The 27,828-nt window shown below is 44.8% G+C and overlaps 1 protein-coding gene across 6 annotated transcripts in view; it reads right to left on the reverse strand.

Annotated features, from left to right (window-relative positions):
* azi2 (5-azacytidine induced 2) overlaps nt 1-27,828 on the reverse strand; it is a 127,300-nt gene that overhangs the window by 39,876 nt on the left and 59,596 nt on the right. For all 6 annotated transcript variants that reach the window (XM_072509355.1, XM_072509353.1, XM_072509354.1 and 3 more), the window contains exon 6: nt 14,460-14,521. In XM_072509355.1, the coding sequence (XP_072365456.1) occupies nt 14,460-14,521 (62 nt within the window). The remainder of the gene's footprint in view (nt 1-14,459; nt 14,522-27,828) is intronic.

A 27,828-nucleotide genomic window follows, 5' to 3' on the forward strand; every position in this document is an offset into this window, starting at 1 on the left:
TCAAGTACCAGTCCTTTGTCTTGGTGGAGATGCGCCATCAAATGCTAATCGGTCGGGGTTTCGATACCGTCTGGGTTCCTTACTCCGCAAATATACATTTTCAGGCTCTGAGCCTGCCTGAACCTCGCATTGTCCATTTTACCCGCTATGCTTTGCGAGCTTCTCTGTTCCTGGTTGTAAGTGGCCATCCCAGATGGCTACACTGTGCACACAAGGCCTCATGTGACGCCTCCTTCCCACCTCCTCCTCGGCCTGTTGGGCGGCCGGCTCTCCAACGTCACCGGCTCGCTCCAGTTCCTCTAGGGCAGGCTCCGCTGCTGCAGGGTCCCCCTCAGACGCTCCTGCTCGTACAGTCTCCGTGCATGCCCCAGGGCTGCGGCAGCCAGGATAAAGGCCACCATTCCTGGTTGGATTCCAATAGCCTGCATGAGGTGAAAGGCAGGCATGGTGCATATCCCTGTGCCAACCAGATCCAACGGGCTGCACGGTGACACAGCCTGCACTGCAACCCCTGCCCCCGCGTGTCCTTCCCCCACAACCCCTCCTATACCAACGCCAACCACTGGCCATTCCTCCTGCCCTCTGCACCGCACCCCTAGCCCAGGGGCCAGAGCCCATCTCTGCTGACAGGCACCCTTCCCTGCCAGTAGGAGTACCAGTGGCCGACTCTACCCATGCCAGAGGTACACTCTTTGGTCCCGTCCGACACCCTCATATAGGGGCTGTGGCCGTTGCCCTTGGGTGGGCTGGGCGATGCCCCACTTGGTTGGGGGGGGGGGGGGGGGTGTTAGTGGGGCAGAGGATGGTGGGGTTCAGGATGGGGGGTGCAGTATGGCGGCTTGGGGGCACCGATACGGCCGGTTTCGCTCTGCGCAACTATGGGCAACGGTGGGCGGTCAGTGGGGCACACAAGATGGCTTGTAAGTCGCGGCAATGGCAGTCCCTGCCTGCATGCCCTGGTCTCGATAGGGTTACCCCTACCCCATGGCCCATCCCCCTCTGCTCCCCCCGGCCCTGGCAGAAACCCCCTCGCCAACGGCAGGACGGCAGCCTACAATCGCGCCTCTGCATGTCTTACATCGATTCTCCCCCTCATTACCCACAGCACCTGATTTTTAAAAGCACAAGTAACACTCGCTATCGGTAATACCTGGCGTGGATGGAGCATTGCAGAGGTCCCAGTGAATACCGGGTCAGGCCCGTTAATGATATGCCCGGCATATACTGCACGTGCGGAGTAGAATGCATTGACTCTGCTGTGGCATGGCATTGTCTGCCATCCGGCGCTGGCCACTATTTTGGCCTCACGTGCAATTCTCCACCCAATTGCAGTTTGCGATTCTGGCGTCGCTGGACTAAGAATCCCGCCGCTTGTATTGGTAGTCACCTGAACTTCGCTAGACAAATCACATTCAACCGATTAGCTAATTGATGACTGTGTTTAGTCTGTCTAAGCAGCAAGAAAAAAGAACTTGGTCTACTTACCCAACACCGTTATGCTAATAACGGGCTAGATTTTAAGAACCAACTTAACACGTTAAACTCCCCCACTCAGCTGCCTTGTTTAATGAATAAAATTTTTTTTAAATATAAATTTAGAGAACCCAATTCATTTTTTCCAATTAAGGGGCAATTTTGCATGGCCAATCCACCTACCCTGCACATCTTTGCGTTGTGGGGTGAAACCCACGCAAACAGGGGGAGAATGTGCAAACTCCACATGGACAGTGACCCAGAGCCGGGATTGAACCTGGACCTCAGTGCCGTAAGGCAGCAGTGCTAACCACTATGCCACCTTGCTGCTGCTCTTTAATGAATTTAAAGGATTCAAACTAGCAGTTGAAACATAATGCTCTACTTCTGTGCATCACCTTAACCAATAATGTATACTGTTTCTTGCAATAAATAAATAGCAAGTTGAATGCAACACCTTAAAAAAATACTACTCACTTGTGACAAAGGTTGCAAAAAAAGACAATTATTTTTTACAATTTATTTATTAATTCCAAAGGACCGCAGTATATTTTCTTTAAAGAAAAGGCTTTGAAATGATTCCAAAAACTCAGCTCATTAAAATTGGTTTTCATGAGGGTGAACTTCCTGCCGAATGATGTTAACTGTAATCAATCGACTTCATGTTTTCATTTTAGAGATTGAGATTTCCAACTTCAGAAATCAATTCATGCTAAGAAATTAATTGCCAAGCCGTGCAGGGCACAGAAAAAAAACAAAAAAAAACGGGTAACTGGGGCACAGAAAAATGCAATACAAATTCATATGGTTGGATCTGTGCTTCCTTTGCCCCAAGCCTTTAAGGTTAACCTAAAGTGTTCTCACTAACTTCATTTATATATCAAAATTTAATTAGATTAAACATAGTACAACCTTCCAACCATTCATAATAGGGTTACATTGGTCCAATTCTTATTGCCAATTGGTGTATAAAAAGGGAAGGCCATAAGTGACAAAGGTCTTACAGGGTCAAAGACATTTCAGCTCTTTCATTTTATACTTTTACAATGCTGGGGCTATTCATAGTATTAAAAGTTTGTTTTTATCATGCTCCCTATCTTGGCAAACTACCGTCTCATTTCCAACCTCACTTCAATCTGCCATTGTCCCCCAGACCTCTGCCCATCCGTCAATCATAGTTGCAGACTTTAGCACACCCACACGGCAATGATCAAAGCTCCACAGCCAAAGGAATCCAGTTGCAGAGCAATGACATTTTCTGCAAGCACGTCTGCAACCGATTTACACAATTGAGATGATGCAGCAAGTCACAGTTAACGCCACTCCGCCCTTCAATTTTGTGTCTTAATTGCCTTTTGGACTACCATAGGAAAGAAATACCATCAGTTAATATGCTGCCCACATCTGTATATTTACAGGTTCGGTACTTGTATGCATAGATCAGCACCATCACCATCTTCCATAAACAAGAACAGCACATGGCTTTTTATTGTTAATACACTGCTGCACTTCCCACAGTAAGAAGTCTTACAACTCCAACAGGTTTGTTTCGATGTCACTAGCTTTTGGAGTGCTGCTCCTTCCTCAGGTCCCACACGCTGCACTTCCCACAGTAAAGCGTTTGTGTGGCTATCAGAGTGGCACGTATGTATTCTTCTCCCACCTTCACTATTTAGTCTTCAAACCTGAGCAAATTATTTTCTGCAATCTTCTCAAGTTCACAAACCACATCCTCAGGCGTAACTTTGCTGCTGCTTGTAACACAGGAGAGGGAAATAGCTGTTGAGAGGTGCTGAACTTCTGACAGCACTCTTACTGATTACCACATACCACCCACTCAGCTGATGAATCGTACTCTTCCAAATTGAACACTGCTTGGAGGAAGCAGTGAGGGCGGCAGGGACATCGAATGTGCTCTGGGTGGGGGATTTCACTGTCCATCACCAACAGCGGCTTGGCAGTACCATTACTGATTGAGCCAGCCAGCGCCTGAAAGACATAGCTGCTAGACTGGTCCTGAGGCAGGTAATGCGGGGACCAACAAGAGGGAACAACCTATTAGGCCTTGTCCTCACCAAACTAGCTGCAGCAGATGCATCTGTTCATGACAGTATGGGTAGGAGTGAATACCATGCAGTCCTTGCGGAGACCAAGACCCATTTTCATACAGAACATATCCTCCATCGTGTTGTGTGGCACTACCACCACACTAAATGGGATAGACTCAAGAACTGATCTGGCAACTCAAAATTGTGCATTCATGAGGCAGCAGCAGCAGTATTGTATTGTATTCAACCACTACCTGTAACCGCACAGAGCAGCATGTCTTCCACGCTACCTTTACCATCAAGCCAAGAGATCAACTCTGGTTAAAATTGTAGGAAAGCATGCAGGGAGTAGCACCAGGCATACCTAAAATTGAGGTGCCAAAAGCAACAGGACTACTTGCATGCAAAACAGAACTTTCATGCAATAGACAGAGCTAAGTGATCACACAATCAATGCATCAGATCAAAGCTCTGTAGTTGTGCCACATCGAGTCATGAACAACTAAGAGGAGGAGGTTCCTCAGATATATCCCAATCCTCAATGATCGGGGAGCCCAGCACATCAGTACAAAAGCAAGGCTGAGGTATTAATAACTACCTTCAACCAGAAGTGCCGAGTGGATGATCCATCTCAGCCACCTCCTGTGGTTGCCAGCATCACAGTTGCCACCTTCAGCCAATTCAATTCACGCCACGCATTATCAAGAAATAGCTTAAGGCATTAGATATAAATTAAGAAGGTTAACAGTGAACTCGAGATGAAATCAAAATAACAGACAAGTAACAAAACTAGGTGTCTAGAGGAATGATGAGATGATATTTGCCCAGTAACAAGATTAGCAGACGTTTAGAGACATTGAGGTGCAACTGGCCATGTCAGAAACATTGTTTACCAGAGATTAGTGGGACTATACAAATAATAACTTCTATCTCCAGGGAATTTGAGAGATGCAGACAGCCAAATCCACAGAATGGGATATCAAAGAGACTGAACAGCATAACAGGGTGGCACGGTAGCACACTGGTTAGCACTGTTGCTTCACAGCATCAAGGACCTGGGTTCAATTCCGGGCTTGGGTCACTGGCTGTGCGGAGTCTGCATGTTCTCCCCGTGTCTGTGTGGGTTTCCTCTGGATCCTCCGGTTTCCTCCCACAGACCAAAGATATGAAGGTTAGGTGGAGTGGCCATTCTAAATTACCCTTCAAGTCCAAAATGGTATAGGTGAGGTTACTGGGTTACGGGAATAGGGTGGAAGTGTGGGCTTAAGTAGGGTGCGCTTTCCAAGGGCCTCCTTCTGCCTGTGCATTTTGTGATAACTGCTAGTACTCTCATTGGGGAAGCAGGGGAGATCTCTATCCAACAGTCAGGCAGGCCAGTTCGATCTATAATCCGAGCCACGGAGGCCTGGTTCCATCTAACATTTAGGACCGTGGAAAATTGTAGATATTCTCCTCTAAAAGACGCAGCTTTGTGCCTTCGCTGGACTTTTAAAAAAAATATAAATCAGACTTGGTCGAAACATTAGCTCCCTTCTCTCGCCATAGATGCTGCCAGACCTGCTGAGATTCTCCAGACTTTTTTGTTTTGTACCAAAATTAGATGTTGCTTGTGAAAAGGGGTGTCTCAATGAGTTATGGGGACATGGGTATACTTTGGGAATAAAAGGTAACTTCAGATGAAACGGTGTGTTTAGATATTAATATACTTGTGTCAAAATGCATATTGGTCTTCAGTCCTGTGTTTTCTTTAAACTTGAATAAATATTCTTTATTAATTGCTAACATAATGACTGGAATGGTTCCTTGCTGGGTTGTACATTGTTCCTCACATTATAATAAACAAATATACACAACTAAGAACCAGTGGTTTAGGTTATCCTTTGGGGTTTTGAGATGCTCTCGCAAGGAACATAAGTTGCAATACTGCAAATGTTATGCCCCGACAACATCCCAGCAAGACTTGTGCTCCAGAACTAGCCACACCCCTAGCCAACCTGTTCCAGTCCAGCTATAACACTGGCACCTACCTGACAATGGGGAAAATTGCCTCGGTGTCTTCTATTCATCTGAATGAGAAAGAATTCAGGCTGGCCAATTACTGCCACGTCAGTCTCCTATCGATCAGCATAAAGTGTTGGAAGGTATCATCAACAGTATCATCGAGTAACACCACACAGCAAAAAACTTGATTACTGCTGCTCAGTTTGGGTTCCCCCACTGCCACTTGGTTCCTGACCTCATTACACCATTGGTCCAAACATGGACAAAGAGCCGAGTTCATGCACCGAGGGGAGAGTGACTGCCCTGGACATCAAGGCAACATTTAAATGAGAATGGCATCAAGGAAACCTGGCAAAATTGAAGTCAATTGATGAAGGGGAGCCAGTGGATGTGGTGTATTTGGACTTTCAGAAGGCTTTTGACAAAGTCCCAAATAAAAGATTAGTGTGTAAAATTAAAGCGCATGGGATTGGGATAGTGTATTGAAATGGATAGAAAACTGGTTGGCTTCTGCTGACGAGGGAGGGACGTGAGCTGAGGGACAGAGAGGAGGTTGGGGGCGGGGGCTGCCTGGGGATGGACCGGTGGAGGCGCGGAGCACAGGCTGGAGGTGGGCCTAAAAAAGGGGATGGCTGATCAGCGGAGGTGGGGGGGGGGGGGGGGGCAATGAGCTCCCCAACTAGGCTGATCATCTGGAATGTTCAAGGGTTAAATGGGCCGGTCAAAAGGGCACGCGTGTTTGCGAATCTTAGGGGATTGAAGGCGGACGTGATAATGTTGCAGGAGACGCACCTTAGAGTAACGGACCAGGTTAGACTGAGGAAAGGCTGGGTCAGTCAGGTCTTTCACGTGTGATTAGAATCAAAGACTGGAGGGGTCGCGATCCTGATCAATAAGCGCGTGGTGTTTGATGCGGGTAGAAGAGTCTCGGAAGTGGGAGGTCGGTAAGATGATGGTCCTCCTGAGATTCCCATTTGTATTTCAATGTCTCCCAATTTTCCGCAGTCCTTTTTTAAGCGGGTCAACAGAGTGATCATGGGCTTTGTCTGGGCGGGCAAGACCCCGCGAATAAGGAAGGTAATGCTTGAGCGGAGTCGGGGAGAGGGCGGGCTGGCCCACCAAATTTTAGCAACTATTACTGGGCAGCTAATATAGCCTGATCAGGAAGTGGGTGGTGTGGGAGGGGTCAGCATGGTTGCGCATGGAGGCGGCTTCATGCAAGGGCACCAGTTTGGGGGCATTGGTAACTGCGCCTCTGCCGTTCCTGGGGCCAGTGGAGGTGGCATGTGGGAGCAGTGGGCGCTTCGGTTTGGGGCCCAATCGGTGATAATCACCGGTTTACCCCGGGAAGTATGGACGGGGGGTCCCGGTTATGGCGGAGAGCGGGGATTGAGAGGATGGGGGATATGTTCACAGAGGGGAGCCTTCAGAATGTGAGGGCGTTGGAGGAGAAGTTTGGGTAGGCGAGGATAAACAAATACAGGTATCTGCAGGTGCGGGACTTCTTACGTAAACAGGTGTCAACCTACCCGCTCCTACCACTAAGGGGGATTCAGGGCAGGGTAGTTTCCAGAGGGTGGGTGGGAGCGGGGAGTGTCTCGGCCATTTACAAGGAACTTATGGGGTCAGAGGAGACGCAGACCGAGGAGCTGAAGCGCAAGTGGGAGGAGGAGCTGGGACGTGAGATAGAGGATGGCCTATGGGCAGACACGCTGAGTAGAGTCAACACGTACCAGGCTCAGCCTGATACAATTTAAGGTTGTTCACCGGGCTCACATGACAGTGGCCCGGATGAGCAGATTCTTTGGGGTGGAGGACAGGTGTGCAAAGTGTGCGAGAGGACTGGCAAACCATGTCCAAAGCTTGGGGGATTTTGGCAGGGGTTTGCGGACGTCATGTCCACGGTGTTAAAAACAAGGGTGGTGCTGAGCCCAGAGGTGCCGATTTTCGGGGTTTCAGAAGACCAGGGAATCCAGGAGGAGAATGGGGCAGACATTCTGGCCTTTGCTTCCCTGATAGCCTGGAGACGGATACTATTAGCATGGAGGGACTCAAAGGAGACCTGGCTATCGGACATGGCTAGCTATCTCTGTTTGGAGAAAATCAAGTTCGCCTTGAGGGTCTCCGTTAGGGTTCGCCCGGAGGTGGCAACAGTTGTCGACTTCTTTGCGGAATATTAATCGTCACCAGACCCGGGGGGGGTAATAGTTTACATTAGAGTAGGGGATTAATAAGGGTGGGACCTGTAAGAGAGGTAAATGGCTTTGGCACTATGTTTATGGCTTCATGTATATGTTTATTTTGTTGTTACTATACCAAAAATACCTCAATAAAATGTTTATTAAAAAAAAAGAAAACTGGTTGGCAGACAGGAAGCTAAGAGTAGGAATTAACGGGTCTTTTTCAAATTGGCAGGCAGTGGCTAGTGGGCCACTGCAGGGATCAGTGCTAGGCCCCCAGCTATTCACAATATATCTTCATGATTTAGATGAGTGAACACAATGTCAAATCTCCAAATTTGCAGATGGCACCAAGTTTGGGTGGGAGGGTGAGCTGTGCGGTGGATGCGGAGATCCTTCAGTGTGATTTGGGCAAGCTGAGAGAGTGGGCAAATGAATGGATGATGCAGTATAATTTGGATACATGCGAGGGATACCACTTTGCTAGAAAAAACAAGGCGGCAGACTATTATCGGAATGGCCATAAATTAGGAGGGGAACGTGCAACGAGACCTGGGTGTCCTCGTCCACCAATCACTGAAGGTAAGCTTGCAGGTGGTAAAGAAGGCAATGGTATGCTGGCCTTCATTGTGAGAGGACTCGAGTACAGGGAGCAGGGACGTCTTGCCGCAATTATACAGGGCCTTGGTGAGGCCACACCTGGAATATTTTGTGAAGTTTTGGTCTCCTTATCGGAAGAAGAATGTTCTAGCTAGAGGGAGTGCAGGAAGATTTACCAGACTGATTCCTGGGATGGCAGTACTGACGTAAGAGGAGAGATTGACTGATTAAATGGGCAGCATGGTAGCATTGTGGATAGCACAATTGCTTCACAGCTCCAGGGTCCCAGGTTCGATTCCGGCTTGGGTCACTGTCTGTGCGGAGTCTGCACATCCTCCCCGTGTATGCGCGGGTTACCTCCGGATGCTCCGGTTTCCTCCCACAGTCCAAAGATGTGCAGGTTAGATGGATTGGCCATGATAAAATTGCCCTTAGTGTCCAAAATTGCCCCAAGTGTTGGGTGGGGTTACTGGGTTATGGAGATAGGGTGGAGGTGTTGACCTTGGGTAGGGCGCTCTTTCCAAGAGCCAGTGCAGACTTGATGGGCCGAATGGCCTCCTTCTTCACTGTAAATTCTATGAAAATTCTATGATTAGGGTTGCAATCACTGGAGTTCAGAAGAATGAGGGGGTATCTATAAACCTATAAAATTCTAACAGGACTGGGCAGGGTTGATGCAGGAACGATGTTAGTGATGGGGGGGTGTGTCCAGAACCAGGAGTCATAGTCTGAGGATAGGGGGTAGACCATTTAGGACAGAGATGAGGAGAAATTTCTTCACCTAGAGAGTGGTGAGCCTGTGGAATTTGTTACCACAGGAAGTAGTTGAGTCCAAAACTGTATGGTTTCAAGAAGCAGTTAGATATAGCACTTAGGGCAAAGGGGATCAAAGGATATGTGGGAAAGCTAGACTAGACTATTGATTTGGATGATCAGCCATGATCATACTGAATGGCAGAGCGGGCTTAAAGGGCCGAATGGCCTCATTCTGCTCCTATTTTTTCTATGTTTCTTTCTATATTTCCAGAACAAATGCTGTCTCCAAGACAGACCCATCAAAAATAACTCCTAATATCAAACATTCGAGCATACTGCACAGAGATGTAATATTTTTAAAAAAGATTATTCCGAGTATCTATTTAGTTCAATTACCATTTTATCACAGGCTTTGGCACCTCAATATCAGGGTCAAATGGCAGTCCCAAATCTGCTCTTTCTGGGAACAAGACGGAGGGAAATATTTTCTAGTAATTGGCCGCCACCATGCTTGCCATCCAATTAAGGACAGTGGAAGGACTCCTATTGCTGCCGGTCCAATCACGGGACCAGCAGCTCGAGAGCACCTCGGTAGCTCCACCAAAAGAGGCGAGCACTACTGAGGCAGGTAAGAGAATGCAAGGGCCCCTCAAAATATAGGTACTCTTAGAGAGATCAAAAAAATTACAGTCTGTAGGTCAAGTACAGGTCTTACTCAAAAGGTCCATGCTTGCAAAACCCAAAACAGAAGACTTCCTGTTAGATGTGCTTCCACGATTGGGCAACACTTGAACAATCCTAAGTGGGCTAATAGCTAGACTAAGAACCAGTTAAAAAAAGTAAGAAGTCTTACAACACCAGGTTAAAGTCCAACAGGTTTATTTTGAATCACTAGCTTTCGGAGCACAGCTGCTTCCTCAGGTGAATGAGGAGGTGGGTTCCAGAAACATATATATAGACAAAGTCAAAGATGCAAGACGATACTTTGAATGCGAGTCTTTGCAGTCTTTACAGGTCCAGATGGAGCAACTGGAGAGAGGGATAATCAGAGGTTAAAGAGGTGTGAATTGTCTCAAGCCAGGACAGTATGTAGGATTTCACAAGCCCAGATGGTGGGGGGTGAATGTAATGCAACATGAATCCAAGGTCGCCGTTGAGGCTGTACTCATGCGTGCGGAACTTGGCTATAAGTTTCTGCTTGGCGATTCTGCTTTGTCGCGCGTCCTGAAGGTTGCCTTGGAGAACGCTTGCCTGAAGATCAGAGGCTGAATGCCCTTGACTGCAGAAATGTTCCACGACGTGAAGGGAACGTTCATGCCTGGCGATTGTCACGCGATGTCCGTTCTCCAAGACGGCCTGCAGGACGCGCGACAACACAGAATCGCAGAGCAGAAACTTGTTGCCAAGTTCCGCACACAAGTACGACCTCAACCGGGACCTTGGATTCATGTCGCATTACATTCACCACCCCCCCCCCCCCCCCCCCCCCCCTCCCCAAATCTTCTGGCCTAGGCTTGCGAAATCCTACCAACTGCCCTGGCTTGAGACAATTCACACCTCTTTAACCTGTGATTATCCCTCTCTCCAGTGGCTCTGCCTGGACCTGTAAAGACTTAATTACCTGCAAAGACTCGCACTCAAAATATCATCTTGCATCTTTGACTTTGTCTGTATAATATATGTTTCTGGAACCCACCTCTTTCATTCACCTGAGAAAGAAGCTGTGCTCCGAAAGCTAGTGATTCGAAACAAACCTGTTGGACTTTAACCCAGTGTTGTAAGACTTCTTACTGTGCTCACCCCAGTCCAACACCAGCATCTCCACATCAGTTTAAGAAAATCAATTCAGCTCATAAAATGGTTCATTGAACACTTGCTAGAAGTGACATATACTTAGATGCAGGGACTGGTCCTCCGCAAAAAGGAGTATATCCAAGCCTTGCACCGTGCCTTTTTTGAGTTACCCCAAAACATGGAGAATTTATAGATTCCAGCTGCTTTCTCCCCAGCAACACCTCAACCAGAATGACTCGCCAACCAATCGGCACCCTTTAAGACATTAAAACTAGTCTATCCAAGAGGCAACTGCTATGACAAAAATAACCCCAACAAAGCAAACAAAACAGGAGTGAAAATGAAGCAACTAGCTTGAAATAAATGATTTGGACATCAAATTATTTTCCATCCAAGGTTCGATCCCAGCTCTGGGTCACTTTCCGTGTGGAGTTTGCACATTCTCCCCGCATCTGCGTGGGTTTCGCCCCCACAACCAAAAAATGTGCAGGGTAGGTGGTTTGGCGATGCTAAATTGCCGCTTAATTGGAAAAAATGAATTAGGCACTCAACTTTAAAAATATATATTTTCCATCCAATAATTCAATTTGAACAAGAATAGATTAGTTCTGAAAAATTTATTAATTTGAAAAATCACGCACATAGAAGTATTTGTATTTGCTAAGATTATCCTTTGGCTCACCAGTGCATTCCTCAGCATCAATTTTATTTGACGTTGAAATTTCAGAGGATTTCACTAGTACACTTTAAAACATGCAACCTGTTTTGCAACAAAAATGATCAAAAGGTTTATCAGATAATAGCCCGATTCTTGTGGTCAGCAGTGAAGCAGAGGTATTTGCCGCTGACTGCAGCAAGTAGTACGCTAGGCCACATCAGGAACATGTTTCCCAGCTGCAGCATGGGTGCATCGCGTAAGTCAGTGCAGAAGCCTAGCGGCCCAGTGGCTAAGTTCTTTTTTGATATCACAAGCTGAAGACATGCCCCTTGAGGTCCGTCTTCTGCTCAATGACAGACAAGTGCTTCCTGGCTTTTTGGAATTTATTTGGTTTTAGCAATGCAGCTATGCATTAGTTTCAATTACAGCTTTTCCCCCAGCATCTCCCCCCCCCCCCCCCCCCGCCCCTCTCCCCACTAACTCCTCCGCGCCACCCAATGCAGTTCTGTCCAGAGGAGGAGGGGCCACGAGAGAAGAGTGAGGAGTGTCTTAACGGTTTGTTTAAAGGGATGCGTTAATCTCTTTAAACCTCTCTGCACCAGGGAACAACTGGGAACAACCCAGCTTCACCAGTCTCTCCATGTAACCAAATTCACTCATCCTTGGTATAATTTTAGTAAATCTCTCTGTACCCTCGACAAGGCTTGACCCTGAACTACCAACTCATACACTTCACTGTACCATGAAATGCTTCTCCTTACAGAAAACAATTGTTACTAAATTTTAGCTGCACCTGTATCTACCACAAAGAGTACTTATCAGAAAATAATAAAACATCAAAATGCAAGATAAGTTCAGCTCACAAACCAGTGCTTCAAAGACACTTAAGAAATAAATTCAGTTACTGTTGTATCAACAACATCTCCCAAACTTAGCAGAATTGCCAGGTGTTGAATTAATGAAAGACATTACAAGCTTTCAGAAAGTAAACAAAAAAATCTTGTGGCAAAGCTAATCGAACATCAAATTAGCAACTCAGAATCACAATGACGAAACGCCATGAACACATGAGTAGAATGGGTATGATCCTACATGACAACCACTCCTCATCGGAGACAAACTGGCACAGAGAGGCCAAAGGATTGCTCATGTGGGGAATAGAAAAATGCTACAACAGTGCAGTAGAGTGTATTCTGAGAAAGGACCATCGAGTCAGACTTGCCTCAGGGATCCTTGATGCTAAAATTGTTGCCTAAAACTGGAGCGTTCTACTCCAACACTAACATCCCTAATTTCAATAAGCACAACATTTTTAAATTGAGAAACCATTTAATTTTTTTTCATGGGCTGTTGGTACTGTTGGCAAGGCCAGTATTTGTTGCCCAACCCTAACTGTTCTCGAGAAGGCACTGGCAAAAACTGAATTCCTGTGTCACGATCTACCTATTATATGAACCAAAACCACATTTTAAAATATAAGTTAAGCTTGGGTTGACAAGTGACAAGTTACATTCGCGCCACACAAATGCCAGGCAAAAATCATCTCCTACAAGAGAGGATCTAACCACTGCCCCTTGACATTCAATGGTATTAACATCGCTGAATCCCCCACAATCAACATTCTGGGGGGTTACCATTGGTTAGAAACTGAACTGGACTAGCCACATTAATACTGTGGCTACCAGGACAGGTCAAAGGCTAGGAATCCTAAGGCACAAGTCAGGAGTGTGTAATGGAATGCTCTCCACTTGCCTGGATGAGTGCAGCTCCAACAACGCTCAAGAAGCTCAACACCATCCAGGACAAAGCAACCCGCTTGATTGCTCCCCCTTCCGCAAACATTCAAATCCTACACCACCGACAAACAGTGGCAGCCATGTGCACCATCTACAAGATCATTGCAGTAACTCACCAAGGTTCCTTAGACAACACCTTCCAAACCCACTACCATCTAGAAGGATAAGAGCAGCAGATACCTGGAAATCCCACCACCTGTAGTTCCCCTCCAAGTCACCCACTACCCTGACTTGGAAATATATCGCCGCTCCTTCACTGTCACTGGGGCAACATCCTGGAACTCCCTCCCTAACAGCACAGTGGCTGTACTTACAACTCAAAGACTGCAGCGGTTCAAGAAGACCACTCACCATCACCTTCTTAAGGGCAACTAGGGATGGGCAATAAATGCTGGCCCAACCAGCGACAGCGACATCCCATAAATAAATAAAAGAAAAGATCCAAGAGATTATAAAACATAGAATTAGGACAATCTCACTCAGGGAAATCAAAGCAAATGGAATGAGACATAACACTGACTTAACCAGATTTAATAGCAGTCAGCAACAGAGAGGATATCAGATAAAGAACGTTTCACTTTTTCCCTCCTCAGGTTTAAAATATCTAATCCTCATCAGTTATTTCAGTTTTTCTCACAAGTGCCCTACAGTGTGTAAGCAATTCTTACAAAGAAAGAAGCAACAGCAATAGTTATCTACATAAAAATCTGAATTTTTATGGCAACAGTTTGACTTAAACAGTGCCATGCACTGCAGACTGTTAGGCACTGTTATACATTACCTGCCACTTATTCTATCTCTTGCCCACTTCCCCCATTTTCACATAGCTTCAGCAACAGAGATGCAAGTGTGTGACCTGCTTCCAGGTTTTGTCAAAGTCATTCAAGTAGAAGACAAGAGTGGAAAGGGTAAATACGCCATCCAATTTCACCTTTCTTTGGGGGAGATGGCGAGCGGGAGTTTCGGGAAATATGTCAGGTTACGTTGAGCTGCTAGTAATGCGTACAGAGGGACGATGTATTGAGTATTCTAGTGAGGTAGTGTCAACTTGGTGCAAAATTATCAAAGGGCAATAACCTGGTCCAGCAAGAGAATTTTTCATATGAAATAGGTTACTTTTATCAGCATATACAAAATAATGGCTTCAGCTTACCTCGCTGCTTCCTCATCTTTCAGAATCTCTCTTTTGGACATGCATTCATTCAGGCTTGATTCCTACAATTAAAAGAAATGAAATAGAAGAGTATAACTAAATGAAATGTGCTCACACTATTTTGAGTATTGCTGAAAAAGAATAGACTTTCTGTTGAAGTTTTTCATTTTGCACTCATTAGGACATTTTGCAAGAATACAAATCCAAGGGAGACAACAAATTTATACTCAATGAGAAGAGAGTGCTGAATGGTTGACAAGTGGGCTGTGATTGGTAGAGGCATTAGACAAACTAATGGGGCTAAAGGCCCCGAGGGCTTGCATCCTAGAATCCTAAAATAAGTAGCCACAGAGATAGTGGATGCATTGGTGGTAATTTTCCAAACATCCTTGGATTCGGGAGAAGTATCGGAGGATTGGAAAACTGCCAATGTGACACCCCTAGACAAAAAGGGAGGGAGGCAATAGGTGGGTAACTATATACCGATTAGCTGAACATCTATTGTTGGAAAAATGTTGGAATCAATTATTAAGTAATAGCAGTACATTACGAAAATCATAATCTAATCAAGTAGAGTCAGCATGGCTTCATGAAAGGGAAATCGTGTCTGACTAATTTATTAAGAGTTTTTAGAGGAAGTCTCAACCAGAGTGGAAAGAGGAGAACCAGTTGATGTGTTGTATTTGGACTTCCAAGGGGACGTCTGGGAGAACCATGTAGGGGGAGGTGTGCATTAGGTAGCTCCCGCCAGGCTACTTGTTTTTTGGCCCCTTTTATCCAGTTCCTTGTGTTTTTTAATGGGCAAACTACCCATAAGAAAGTAGCAGGGTCCTAATCTGGAAGTATGTCAAAAAAAACTACAACTAACAAGTCTGCAGGTGGTAATTTTTCAATGACTGAGGTTTTGCGTTGAGCCTCAGCAGGGAAGGCAACTGCGGCAGCTCTGGCGGTAGTGGCCGCCCTGATCACAGCAGACATGTTAACTGGCTACTGAACTTGAAAAGCAATTTGAGGCAATTGAGTGATGTTTGATACTCTCCGTAAATCGATTTGAGGAGGTGCTGGGTCCTGTTTGCAAAATGTTGGAGAGGACTTTGAAAGCTGTGAAGGAGCATGGCAAGGGTTTTAGAAGGGGTGGGGGCGGCTCTGTCGAGGTACAGCACCAAAATTGTCTCACTGGAGGCTGGGATCTCAGTGGTGGCAAAGGAGAATAAGAATCTGAGGGCGAAGATGAATGACTTGGAAAATCGGTTGAGGAGACAAAATCTCAGGGTTGTGGGCTTGCCAGATGGTGTGAAGGGCCCGAATCCTACTGCGTATTTTTCACAGATATTCAGTAAGATGGTGGGGTATGGGGCGTTAGCATTCCCTCCAGAGTAGGGCGGAGCCCATTGAACATTCCGGCAGAAGCCTCGGGCAAATGAGCCACCACGAGTGGTTATAGTCAGATTTCACAGTTCCAGGAGAAGGAGCGGGTGGCTTTAATAAAGCCAAAGCGGCTTTGTATAAGAGTGTAATGAGGCTTGGAGTGGTCACCCAGCGAGGCTGCGTTGTACCTTTGGGTCAAAGGACTACTACTTACACACTTTGGAAGAGGCTGAGGCTTTTGTAACAAAACATGGAATGGGATCAAGTTAAATGGGCCCTGTGTGGACTTGTTATGGTTGTTTATGAAGGTGTTTTGGAATATTGTGTACATTGCTTGTTATTTCTTTGTTTTTGGGTGGGTGATGGGAGGTTAACTGTTCTGTGGGATATTGTTTAAGGCAGTATTTCTCTTTTCCTTGGAAATATATGGCTCTCGGTGGGATCTTGCTCTTGGGAAGGGTGTTGAATTTGGTTGTAGCCAGGGTGGGTAGGGGTGTTTCTTTCTCTTCTTTTTTTGCCCTGGGTAGAGGCTATCCCGCTAGCAGTAAATATTTAGCTAGCGAATGGGAGCGAGGTGGGGGAAGAGGGGCTGGGGCCTGTCGGACATGTTTTATGTGGTAAAATGAGCCTATCATTTTAGTTTTGTTGGGGTTGGTTCGGAGGGGGCATTATTCATTGAAGTCTAATCTATATGTATGTTTGGATGGGTTTGGGTTTGGGGATGGGAAAAGAGAGAGGGTTAGTGTTCTGACAGTGACCATGCGGCTTTGTTTCACTTTTTGGTTTGGTGGTCATCTTGGGTGGGCCTACATCCTCTGGGTAAGTGCTTGATAATCCTTCAGTGGGAATAGCTGACTCCGGGTTGAAGCGGGGGTAGGAGGCCCCAGATTCGGTTGGCCACCTGGAAAGTAAGGGAATTAAGGGGCCCAATAAAAAGTAAGAGAGTTTTCTCTCGCCTGAAGAATCTGAGGGCTGGTGAGGTGTTTTTGCAGAAGACTCATCTGTGGGTGAGGGACCAGACCAGACTGCAGAAGGGGTGGGTGAGCCAGGCCTTTCATTCTGAGAATTGGCGCTGGAGAATGAGAAAGCCGGCGTCGGGGCGCGAAAATCACGCCCCCCTGGAGATTCTCTGATAATTAATCACCTTCCATTTTCTCTCATTCTGCATTCCTCTACGAAAGGGAAGAGTTTTGACTTACTCGGTCTATGCCCTACATGATTTTAAACACCTCCATCTAATCTTATCTCTACATTCTCATTCCCAACTCAATAACCCCAGTTTCTCTAATTACTCATAACTAAACATAACTAAAGTTCCTCATCCCTGGAAACATTCTTTTAAATCTTTTCTGCACGGTCTCTAAAGTGGGCTATCCAGAACGGAATACAATCCTCCAGCTGAAGTCACACCAGGGGCGGGATTCTCCAACCCCCGCCGGGTCGGAGAATCGCTGGGAGGCGGCGTGAATCCCGCCCCCGCCGGCCGCCGAATTCTCTGGCACCGAAAATTCAGCGGGGCCGGGATTCTCCCCTACCCGGCGGGGCGGGCGGGCACACGCGCACACACACTTATTGGTGATACTCTACTGCATCGTGCCGACTATGCGTCTAAGAAAATGGAGAAGGAGAGCCTACCGTGCTCGAACCCCGGTATATAGGATCAGATCCCCTATTTTCTGAGACGATCAGACCCCCGACCCCCGATCTATAATAAAGAGCATTCATTTGCGGTTTTATTGTAAATAAGGAAATGTAAAGAAATGTTCATGAGCAAATTGTACGATCCTGAGCTTGACTGCCAAGCCAGGAAAAATGTGTATAAACTGCTATGATTTAGTTTGTATGGTTGAGGAAGGCAGAATGGTGAAATGTTTAAGTGAGTGTAGTGTATTAAGAATAGTTAGAGGTTCCCATTTTATTGTTTTGTAATGCATGTCCCTGTTTGACATAGCGCCCCTTAGAATTGTCAGTTTAAATTTTTTTGCATAGTTATGGTCAGTGTAGAGGCCATGAAAGAAGTGCCCCCCAGGTCAGGGAATGGAAAGCAACATAGTTATGTGATCCTTCACGCTTCGCGTTAGGATCACAAGGAGGAAATGTAGCCACCTAAATTGGCCAACTCCCGATTTAAAATGGCGAACGGCAAAGGCTGATGGGAAAGTCAGCCAACAAGACAGAAATCAGCGGCTGCAGGTTTGCTGTGTATTCACCTCTGCAAAAGCCAGACAACATCGATACCAGCGGCCATCAGCATAACAAAGTAGCAGCCATCTGCAAACTGATGAGCAATCCCTGGGAACAATAAGTAACATTATTGACACACAAAGCAAAGCCAGACTCCTCGGCGCCAGCAGGAGCCAACACAAAGGAGGTGAACGAGCACCTCAAAACCGCCCATCGATCAGGGAACCGCTCCAGTATTGGAGGAAATCGAACCAAGCGATTGGGACAAAGTCCAATCTCTTGGGACCAGGTACAGGACCGCCCCGAAAGGCGGGAAGCCCCTGGGGACTATAAGAATTGAGCCCCAAGTTCAAATCACTCTTCTTCACCTCTGCGTCCTGCCCGGGTCACCCAGCAACACGAACTAACATTGACCGTGACCGGTGCAGTGACTCCAGTGATCACCGAAGCCCATGAGTCTTAATTCAACGCTCGCTACGAGATAGGCGCGCCTAGCTACCAATCCGTACCAACTTCGAATCCCGCAGACTCAGAACCCAAACGAAAGGCCATTTGTTCCCCTGACCTGGTGGGCCAGTCCGAAGTTAAGTATAGGCCTGTTAGTTGTAGAAGTAGCTTAGACGTAGAATTTGTGCATGAGTAGCGATTACGGTGTATAATAAATGAGCTTTGATTTAAACCTTACTAATCGGTGTATTGGGTTATTGATCATTACTCGGACTTGAACCTCGTGGCGGTATCATAAAGATACCTGGCGACTCGAGAGCAAAGGTAATAAAACAGAGCAATTGAACCAAGGAGAATATCAGCAACAGTAATAATCACCGGTTTGCCCCAGGAAGGATGGACGGGGCTTTTTGGAGATGGCAGAGAGCAGAGATTGAGAGGATGGGGGATATGTTTATAGAGGGGAGCTTTCCTAGCTTAAGGGAGCTGGAGGAGAAGTTTGGGTTGGCGAGGGGGAACAAATTTAGGTACCTGCAGGTGCAGGACTTCCTATGTAGGCAGGTCTCAACTTTCCCGCTCCTACCACTAAGAGGGATACAGGATAGGGTAGTTTCCAGAGTTTGGGTGGGAGAAGGGAAGGTCTCGGACATCTATAAGGAACTCATGGGGTCAGAGGATAGGCAGACGGAGGAGCTGAAGCGCAAGTGGGATTAGTTGGGAGGAGAGATAGAGGTTGGTCTCTAGGCGGACGCGTTGAGTAGAGTCAACGCGTCCACAACATGTGCCAGGCTCAGCCTGGAGGGACTCAAAGCCCCCGAAGTCGGAGACCTGGCTATCTGACATGACTAGCTTCCTCTGTTTGGAGAAAATCACGTTCGCCTTGAGGGTCAATGTTAGGGTTCGCCCAGAGGTGGCAACAGTTCGTCGGCTTCTTTGTGGAAAACTAACCGTCAGGAGAAGGGTGGTGGGGGGGGGGGTTAGTTTAGCTTAGAGTAGGGGGTTAATAAAGGTGGGACCTGTAAGGGAGGAAGCAGGCTTTTGCATTATGTTTATAGATTCATGTACATGTACATTGTTTATTTTGTTGTAAAACCAACAATACCTCAAAAAATGTTTATCAAAAAAAAAATAAACAGTGCAAGATAAGGTAGTAGCTTGGAAACAAATGCTGTAAAGGATCTATTATTTTGGATGGAAACAATGTAGTTGGGAGTCCGTACAGATCAAATCCCAAAGATGCTTTGAAACAATTGCTATGATGAAAGCAAGTTCAACATGACAGTATCACCAAAAAGACTCAGGCAAGCAATAAGTGAAAATAGTCAGTGTTTCAGTTGCTTGTGACAAAAGAAAAAGAACAGTCAAACTGACAATAATGAGACTTTTATTTACAACTAATGGCTTAAAATTCATCACAGGTAGGTGTTCCAGGTGTGTTCCACTCAAATGATGGTGAATAATCACATCCCCATGTAGAGACTGATGAACAAGCAACACTACCCATTTGGACACTTCAAGTTTCTTACTAACAAACTGATTTTGCCTTCTTTTTAAAAGAAGGGAGAGAAGCATACACCAGGAGAATACGCAGCAAAAACAATCACCCCTGCAGCACCCAAATACAGTCATTTCCCAAAGCAAAAAAATTGTTAATCATCACCTGGCTGTTTGGGAAGAAGAGGGTGGCAGCAGACCAAACATTCAAAAGCCGTGCAGGTTAGGTTGGCCATGCTAAATTGCTCCTTAGTGGGGTTATGGGGGTAGGGCGCTGTTTTGGAGGATTGGTACAGACTTGATAGGCCGAATGGCCTCCTTCTGCCCTGCAGGGATTCTATGATTGGAATCCATGATCCACTTTAGTGGTTTAAGGGAAAGTGTACATTTGGTTGTGATTTGTTACGACAAAACCATTAACACATTTGACAAAGATAGGAATAATTTTTATATATTTTTCCCTTAGTAAAATTCCAAAAAATGAACTTAAGTGTGCTGTTATTTTTATTCCGAATGCTTACTAAACAAAACCACAAGTTATTTACCTAATTACCCACGCCTTACCGATGTCACCACCGACAGACTCCCAACCATCTCTGACACCCACACAATCACTCACATATCATCACATAAAACACCCACATGATCATTGACCTTTGTCCCTAACTTTCACCAATTTCAGCAGTTGGATTCCTGCTTTTATACAAATCTATGCAATTCTATTTCATTCATTTCCCAAGCTCACTGCAGTAATACTACAAGTTAATAATGCAGTTATCAACAGTTTCTATCAAAGGAATCAGAAATTTAAGATTGCAAACGTGTTAAGTAAGCAGTTGCATCAAACATGACATTCAACTATCTGTCACAATCTAACAGCAGTAATCAGTGCAACCTTTAAATAGAAACTATTACTTGAAGCTCGTGGCGAGCTCACAATCTGCTAATATCTTAAGCCACTTTTATACTGTTCCTCAGCTGCCAGATTCTGTTGCTCATCACTCCCTTAGCCAGTGTCACATTGATGCAACACCGCCAGGATAAACAACACTGACGTGCTCTTGAACAGCCAGTGACAGAGTGCATTGCAGTGAATCTGATTATGACAACAAAGGTTTCGCAGAGTGATCATATGTTGAAGCGTGTATGAGCATAGACTACCAAGGGCTTCAGGGATCCATAGCTACACAATGGGGTTGCATAACTATTAGGACAGGCTTCTTTTTTTTTGTAAACAAGCTGAAATCAGCTGACAGTCAGAAACTTGAAGCATCCAGCTGGATAGTGTTGTGAGGACTACAAAACCGATTTTCCAAAGGCAGCTCATAATATCATAGAATTTAGTGCCGAATAAGGCCATTCAGCCCATCGTGTCTGCACCGGCCCTTGGAAAAAGCATCTCACACCTCCAAGCCCACACCTCCACCCTATCCCTGTAACCCAGTAACTCCACCCAAACATTTTTTTTTGGGACACCAAGGACAATTTATCATGGCCAATCCACCTAACCTATCTTTTGACTGTGGGAGGAAACCGGAGCACCCGGAGGAAACCCACGCAGAACGTGCAGACACCACACAGTGACCCAAGCCGGGAATCAAACCTGGGACCCTGGCGCTGTGAAGCAACTGTGCTACCGTGCTTGCCCTAATAATCTTTATCATCACAAATAGGCTCACATTAACACTGCAATGAAATTACTGTGAAAAACCCCTAGTCGCCACTTTCCGGCGCCTGTTGTGGTACAGAGACGGTATTCAGAATTCTCAGCTGGAATTGAACCCGCACTGCTGGCCTTGTACTAGACATCAGACAATAAACATGCAATGCAGACATTGTTAAGCATTTTTGTTAACATCTCTTAAGTACATGCTGAACAGTATAAAAATGTGCAATAAACTAAAAACAGAAAATGTTGGAAATACTCAACACGTTAGACTCCATCGGTGAAGAGACAAATAAATTTAGCATTTCAGGTCTCCACAATTGCTGCCCCTGCAGCTAGGTTTGTTCAGCATTTTCAGTTTTTATTCAAGACGACCAGCATCTGCAGTATTTTACTTTTGAATAAGTACGATCAATGCCATGATATGGGAAAACTGGACGATTGTAGTAAAGCAACTTTGCAACTCTTAACTATCATTGACCGACCTTGCATGTAGATGGGCATGGATATTGTAAGCCCCACACTTGTCAGAATGAAGGAAATGGCACACATTAGCCATGGTAGACTACATTGATATGCCTATATATCTAAACACAATATTGTTCACTTAAGATAGACACTTTGGTTAAGGATGTTTCCCACCTAGCGGCTAGTTTTCTGCTTAGTCAGTCACGGATGCACGGCTAATAACTTCAATTCACCCTGTTCTATCATGAATTGAGCTGGTAGAAATGTAATGGTATACTGACTCCCAGTCTAAGAATATACATTGAGCAAAATGCCAGTGGATTAAAATGTTGTCATTTACTGTTCACAGGAAGTTAAAAAATTCTCCAAGAATATATAGGCATCTCTTTTTGTATTACTATATAGATGCTGAGTGCATCTTCTGTTCATGCTTAGATAGTGATAATATGCATATGCTTAGATTGAAATAGCTTTGCTGAGTGTGCACGCAGAATTTGTAGGAATGCATGAAAACTATGATCCAAGTGGCAGACCAAGAGTGCCAGATACGTCAAGGCATGCCAGTTCTGCTATCAGTGATACGTAGCACATTACAAGCCCATTCACTGGGTTTGTACACAATGGGGAAGATGCAGTGAGGTTGTTGACATATCAAGGGACTCAAATGACAACAAATCAACATGTGAATGCCAAAAGCTTAACCTCGCCAGTGATAAGTCATTTGATGCACCATGACCACCTGAAGGATGCTGCATTAAGGGGAGGTTAAAGACCTCTCATATCAATTTCTTACTTCCCAAGTTCAAATCATAAATATAAATTATAAATGACAGAGACACAAACATTAATCCTTGTGGAACAGTGTTTTCTATCCCCTTCCAATCTGAATTAACACCCAATACCACATATCTGCTTTCTATTTTTAAAAATCAGTATAGCCAATCCATGCAGCCATTTATCCTGACTCCACGAGCCTAGCATGTGAAGCCCTCGAAGATCTTTTGAAAATCCAAGTATACGACAGCTACTGCATTACCCTTCCTCAACTCATTCCATTACATCTTTAAATAATTTTATCAGGTTAATTCAACATGGCACCCTTTTGAAATTCATGTTGACTATTTTGCTATTTTTTTGTCTCCCAAGTGTTCTATTTAAAAAAAAAATATTTTTATTCTCCTTTTTCACATTTTCTCCCAAATTTACACCCACCAACAATAATCAGTAACAAATGTCAATCCCCATATCAATAACAACAATCCCATCCTCCCACCAAACCCCAAACATTAGCCCGCATGTTCACATAAAGAAATGACAAAAGGGAATCGGGAATCACCCAGTCATTAACACACAGACTCTCTCCTCTCTCTCCCCCCCCTCCCCAACTAATGTTCCAAGTGTCCTATTTAATACTCTTCTCACTTCTTTTAGTATACGTTCCAGAACCTCTCCTATCACTGACATTAAATCAACGGTTTATAGTTCCCAGGTTTGTTACATTTCCCTTTATCTATCTAGGAACACTAGTTATCCGGCAGTCACCTGAAATTAAATACACACATACTATCACACAGTATCTCAGCTATGTCCTTCCTCGTTTCCTTTATTTTCAGACATGGTTTTTTAGTTCAGCTAGTTTGTCAACTGCTTGCTCCCTTTCAACCCCAACTGCAGTTTTTCCTGTCCTCCAGTAACATATTTTATTGCCTTAGTTTTTAAATAAAGACAATGTAAGTCATGCAATATTTCTGCCTCTTCTCTATTTTTACCAGTGAGTTTATCTCACTCCTTCTTTAGTCCTATCCCTACTTTATATTTCTGTTGCTTAATTCTACATCTGTGGGACACTGTTCTTTTTATATTCTATGATCACTTTCTCATAATTTTGGTCTTCCTGATTTTCTTAGCTCCTTTCTAAAGTTCATCGCATTTCCCTTTGTCCTTTCCTCCAGCATCCAAAAACTTCCGGTATGCCTTTTCAATATATTCAAGTTCTCCTTAGTTCATTATTCATCCCGGGTGCCCTGAAGCTTGTTTGTTTTTGTTTTTTAGGAGAATAAAATTCTCTTGAAATCTTGATTACCCTTAAATATCTTTTACTGTTTTACAGTCTTTAATATTCAAGATTTTCTCCCAATTTACTTTTAGTTCCATCCTCATTACCTCCTCCAATTTAGTTGTTCTACCTGTGTCGCTCTGATCCTAATCTTGAATCTTACCATGATGTAATTAGTACTACCAGGATGGTCTCCCATGGGCGGCATGACGCAGTGGATAGCACTGGGACTGCGACATTGAGGACACGGGTTCAAATCCCGGCCATGGGTCACTGTCAGTGTGGAGCTTGCACATTCTCCCCATGTCTGCAACCCAAAGATGTGCAGGTTAGGTGGATTGGCCATGCTAAATTGCCCTTAATTGGAAAACAAAAATAATTGGGTACTCTAAATTTATTTTAAAAAAGAGATGGTCTCCCATTCTTACATTCCCCATCTGTCTGGTTCATTACTCATTGCAAAATTCAGCAAAAAATGCATTCACGTGTATTTCTTACTTGCTGAGTGAGAAAGAAGTTCTGTATCCACAGTAAAGCTCAATTCCCTTTTCACTATTACTTCTTATGCTTTTCTCTTTTGTGTGCGAGTGCAGTAGGGAGAAAATTAACCAGTAATCCCTCCACTTCCCATATGGGTCAGTGTTTCCAGCTTGGACTCCAGCTCAAAGACTTTGAGCCAGTGTCTCGATGCTCTAACATTTTTAGCAGATGTAGCAGTCTGAGACAGTCTTCTTGTCCTAACATGCACTAAGCCGAACTTCAATTGCTTTGGCTCAGCATTTAGTGAAATGCACCACAATGTATTTTTATTAGTATAACGTAAAATAATTTAGGTAGTCACTAGCCAGAAATATATAACACAAGGAACTTTACAATTTTTTAAGCATGAAAATGGCCATTAATCAGTCATTCGCTAAATAGTACTGCATCTTTCACCCAATGGTCCTAAAAGTTAAAGAATATTTTAACTTAAAATATTTTGGTGACAGATAATTTTCTTTAATAAGTTTTACCAACATGCTAAGCAGTTTATAGTGAAAGGAATGTGCTATCTTTGCGTGGCCAAGAAGTTTTGTTCTGATTCTGATCTAGGTTACTAGCACATCAAACTATTTTTTTTTTTTTTTTTTTTTTAAAACTGATAACTTTCAACAAGGAAAACGTTGCATTGCATGACATGAAAAAACCCACACTGTATTTAAAACATTTTTGCTTTGGCCTTCTGGTCCAGATGACAGGAGATTGCGCACAGGCAACAATTCATCCAACAAAACCGGAATTATTCAAGAAAATATACAGGAAATCTTAGTACAAACTTAGAAAAAGTTTGAAAAGACTCACTAGAACACAGGGCAAAAAGCCGCTTTAGTTTGTTACTTGATTAACATACTCAAAGTGTTACAAGATTGATTATTATATTTTATAGCTAGAGCTGGTAACTAATACAAAAGACAAATTAGGACTGCTAACAGTTTCAAAATTCCAGTACCAGCCTCCCAGAACAGGCGCCGGAATGTGGTGACTAGGGGCTTTTCACAGTAACTTCATTTGAAGCCTACTTGTGACAATAAGCGATTTTCATTTCAAAACTCTTGCTTTGATTTTGTTGAAGTAATTTTTATAGAAAGAATTAGATCACCATCTAGTGGATAGATATAACTAGAGTGCCAATGTGCTTCCAAGAGTATAAGACAACAAAAATTGACACTGATCCAAAGAAGGAGATGTTAGAATGTTTGATTTGTGTGTCTAAAAGTATGGTTAAAGAAATGGGTTTTAAGGAGGGTCTTAACGGAGAGAGTTCCAGAGCTGAAGGCATAATCTGCAGTGATGGGATGTAGGGAGTTGGAGGATGCACAAGTGCCCACAGTTGCCAAAATGCAAGCATGTAGAATGAACTTGGAAAAGAGTTACGGTGAATAGCCATTGCCTGACGGTCAATTGGGTGCCTTCTGTGCTGTAATAGTTGTCGCCATCTGGGATGGCCACGTCCCGATTACAAAATGGACACTTGCAAAGAATGCAGGGAAAATTGGACAATGCTAAGAAACAAGCAGGTGCAAGCTCCGTCTGTTGATTAGAACCTTAAACTCTCAGACAGGACAGAAGCTACCAAGCAATCTACATACTAATGAGCCATCTCCGGGGACAAAAGGGAAACATTTAGATACACAATGTTAAGGCAGACTCCCCGGCTCCAGAAGAAGCTAAGACAAAGCAGACTAACAGTCACCAGGACACGTCCAGCGATCAGGGAACCATCCCTCTATTGGAGGAAAATCGATACAGATGATTGGGAAAGACCTAATTAGTGGAGGCCATGTTCAAGGCCCACCCAAAAGCGTGCAAAGCCCTTTTCAGTATAAAAGGCATCCCCCAAGGGAGAATCTTCCTCCTTTGGCTTTTGCTCTCACCGAAGAGAGAGACGTGCCTAGCAGCTGCACCAGACCAAGTAAGTCCCAAGTCAACGAGATAGATGCTCCTAGTTGCTACCCTGCAAACAGCTCAACCCAGCAGCCTCAGAACCAAGCAACCGCCAATGTTCCTCTGACTGAGTGGGCACCCAAAGCAAAGTATAGGCTTAGTAATAGTGGTAGTTTAGTTTGTAGAGTTTATGCATGAGTAGATTTGACTGTGTGTAAATAAATGAGCATTGCTTTTGAACTTACTAACTGGTGTATCGAGTCATTGATCAGTATTCGGTTCTGAACCTTGTGGTGGTGTCGAAAGATACCTGGCGACTCTGGAGCAAACATAATTAAACAGAGCCAAATTAAGAGCCAACCAAAAGTTAGCAACATTTACTGGTGACGCCGCCGGGACTCGACTTAGAAGTGGCTGAACCACTCAGAGAACCCAAAATTTGAATTGAGAATCCAATTGGGAAAAGAAAAACCACAAGCGCAAGAATAGTACTGATCAAGCCTCGGAGATTCGGAAGTGTGTTAATGCATGCGTACTAACAGGGATACAAGGTAAACCGGAGAGATTTTGCTGCGTAAAACTGTCGGGAGTTTTGTAGGCCGGAAATTAGCGTAAGCCGTACCAGTGTTTACATCACCGCTTTATCACCCCCTGTTCCAAATTCAGTAGAGATCCGAGATAGAGAAAATGGCAATGAAGGCAATGGAACGCCTTATGAACCCCCAGGAATTCAAGGTCGCAGCGACCAGTAGAGTAGGACAGTGTCCCGTTTGGGAAGATGAGATCAGGAAATATCTCAAAGGGAAAGGATGGCCCCTTTGGAGTGAATTCTGTGATAAGAAGAAAACAGGACCCAGGAGTATAGGACATACTTGGTGGGGGAACCAGTCAGAGATCCACAAGAGGAGCTTAGGGAAAGCTCGCAAGCCGATGGCAATCGCGTCCTGTTTGGCACAATTGCGAGGCACAGAGGAGGTTGTTAGTACGCTCCGTAGAGAGATAGAGGAGAGAGACAGAACCAGTGAGGTAGATGTGAGTGAGGTAGAGAAGGAGAATCGAGATTTAAAAGAGCAGTTAGCAGCAAGGGACAGAGAGGTGGATGATGCCAAGAGGGCACATCAGTCTTGTTTCGCGCATTTGAACAGCTTTCAGACGCAATACGATAAGGCCGACCAGGACACGCAACGTGCGGCTTGGTAAGACAAGAGACAGAACATCAAGTCGAGAAATTGCAGAAACAATGCAATGATTTAAAAGCAGTT

Source organism: Scyliorhinus torazame, chromosome 6 (assembly GCF_047496885.1).
Source record: "Scyliorhinus torazame isolate Kashiwa2021f chromosome 6, sScyTor2.1, whole genome shotgun sequence".
NCBI classification, from domain to species: Eukaryota; Metazoa; Chordata; class Chondrichthyes; order Carcharhiniformes; family Scyliorhinidae; genus Scyliorhinus; species Scyliorhinus torazame.